Source organism: Pholis gunnellus (genome assembly GCF_910591455.1).
Source record: "Pholis gunnellus genome assembly, chromosome: 8".
NCBI classification, from domain to species: domain Eukaryota; kingdom Metazoa; phylum Chordata; class Actinopteri; order Perciformes; family Pholidae; genus Pholis; species Pholis gunnellus.
Genome location: NC_136534.1, coordinates 13,037,247 through 13,038,954, shown reverse-complemented (window position 1 = coordinate 13,038,954; position 1,708 = coordinate 13,037,247). Strand labels below are relative to the sequence as shown.

At 50.2% G+C, this 1,708-nt stretch overlaps 1 protein-coding gene across 1 annotated transcript; it reads right to left on the bottom strand.

The window, feature by feature from the left end:
* Nucleotides 1–233: 233 nt before the first annotated feature.
* paqr7b (progestin and adipoQ receptor family member VII, b) lies at nt 234–1,385 on the bottom strand (the record flags this gene model as incomplete). The annotated part of the gene is made up of 1 exon (XM_079164048.1): nt 234–1,385. The coding sequence occupies exon 1, from the start codon at nt 1,290–1,292 to the stop codon at nt 234–236; it is 1,059 nt and encodes a 352-aa protein (XP_079020174.1). The 5' UTR covers nt 1,293–1,385.
* Between the last annotated feature and the right edge of the window lie 323 nt (nt 1,386–1,708).

Sequence of the window (1,708 nt, the reverse complement as noted above, 5' to 3'; positions counted from 1 at the left end):
AATTATAAGATTCTCTTTTCATCATTATAAGTCACAAAAACACACCATTAATCACTTTTACATGTTTAGCTCACTGTAGTTTGGCAGATCACATAGAGAAGAAATCATGAAAAGTCACTCGCATAAACTGATAACCTTCATTGACAAAAACATTTGAATTTATTTTGAATGAGTGGTCAGTAAAATAAATTAGACTTTTTCTTTTTTCGTTTTTTTTTCACTCTTTTAAACTCTTACTCCTCCTTCTCGTGCAGCGAGGCACGGACACGATTGCGCACGTAAAAAGCGGTGAGAGCGCTGCAGCAGGCAGTGAAGATGAAGAGCGCGACGGCGTCGTGCGCGAGGTCGCCGTGGAGGCGCTCGTAGAAGGGGCGGCGCTCTGTGAAGTCTGCTTTCAGCGCTTCGATCTGCATCAGGGTGCACACCACCACGAATATGTGAAAGATCTGGTGGCCCTGCCCGATGAAGTCACACTTCCCAGGGAACAAACTCTCCGGGTGTGGGCAGCAGAAGAAATAGGCGCTGATTAGGAAAAAGACCACGTGGTAGAAATGGTACGCCACGACTGGGTCGGAGCAGCCCTCCTGGTAGCAGCTGTAGATGCGGTGAACCACGGGGCTTATGTCTAAGCAGTAAGCCAAGGCAGAGGGCACCACTTGGCAGAGCTTGAGGGCGAACTTTGGCAACCCGGGGCTCGCGTATTTGCCATAGCAGCAGCCGAAGCAAGTAAGCCAGGCCAAGAATGCCGCAGCGGGTAAAAAGATCCCTTGCACCCGAGTGTGCCACTCCTTCTCTATGGCGTAGTAGTAGTGCGCCAGGGCACTGCCATACTGGTAGACCGCGACCCCCACATAGTCGAGGAAGTAGAAGCTGTAGTAGGAGAGCTCGGACTTGGCAGAGAGGAGATGAGCGAGAGCGCTGAAGGAGAGGTAGGTGAAGGCTGACAGGAGGACGATGAAGAGGGGCTGAGCGTGAGGGTCTCGCAAAAAATCCACCGTCTCCGAGAGCTCCTGCCACTTCACCAGGATGATGAAGGCGGCCAGCAGGTGGGTCCACACGTTGAGGGTCTCATTGTGCCTCTGGAAGAGGGTGAGGAAGTAGTAGCGCCAGCTTTGGTCCGGCTGTCTGTAGCCGGTGAGGATGTGTCGCTCGCGGAACACCCAGGGAACATCGGACACCTTCACGGTGCACGGCAGCGTGGGGAAGGCCGACTCCAGCAGCTGAGGGATCTGACGCAGCTGCTGCGCGTTGATGAACAGGCGACCGATCTGCTCCATCACCACCGTCGCCATGGCAAACTGGAGGCCAGAGAGGAAGGGGCGGAAAGAAGGAGCGAAGTGTCAGTTAGTCAATATCTGTCTGACTTTGAGCTATGGTGGTCTCCAGGTAACCCTAACCCTCCAGGTCTGTTTGTGTGCAACTGCACATGCACTGTGTGCGTTCCTGCATTACTACTACTACTATCGCAAAGAGTAGAGTATTAGTAGTATGTGCAATGAACAGAGAAATAATCAAGGAATTATTATCTAAATTATCAAGCAAACAGTTGTACAAGCAAAGGAAGTATTTTTTTTTCCGGGGAAATTGTAACGGGCATTTGTTCTGTGTTCTTACATTTTCTGTACCAAAAATCAAGACAGCTGAAAACATCTGGTCAAACGATAAATAAGTAACCCATGGGATGCCTGATGACATTTTAATTAAAATG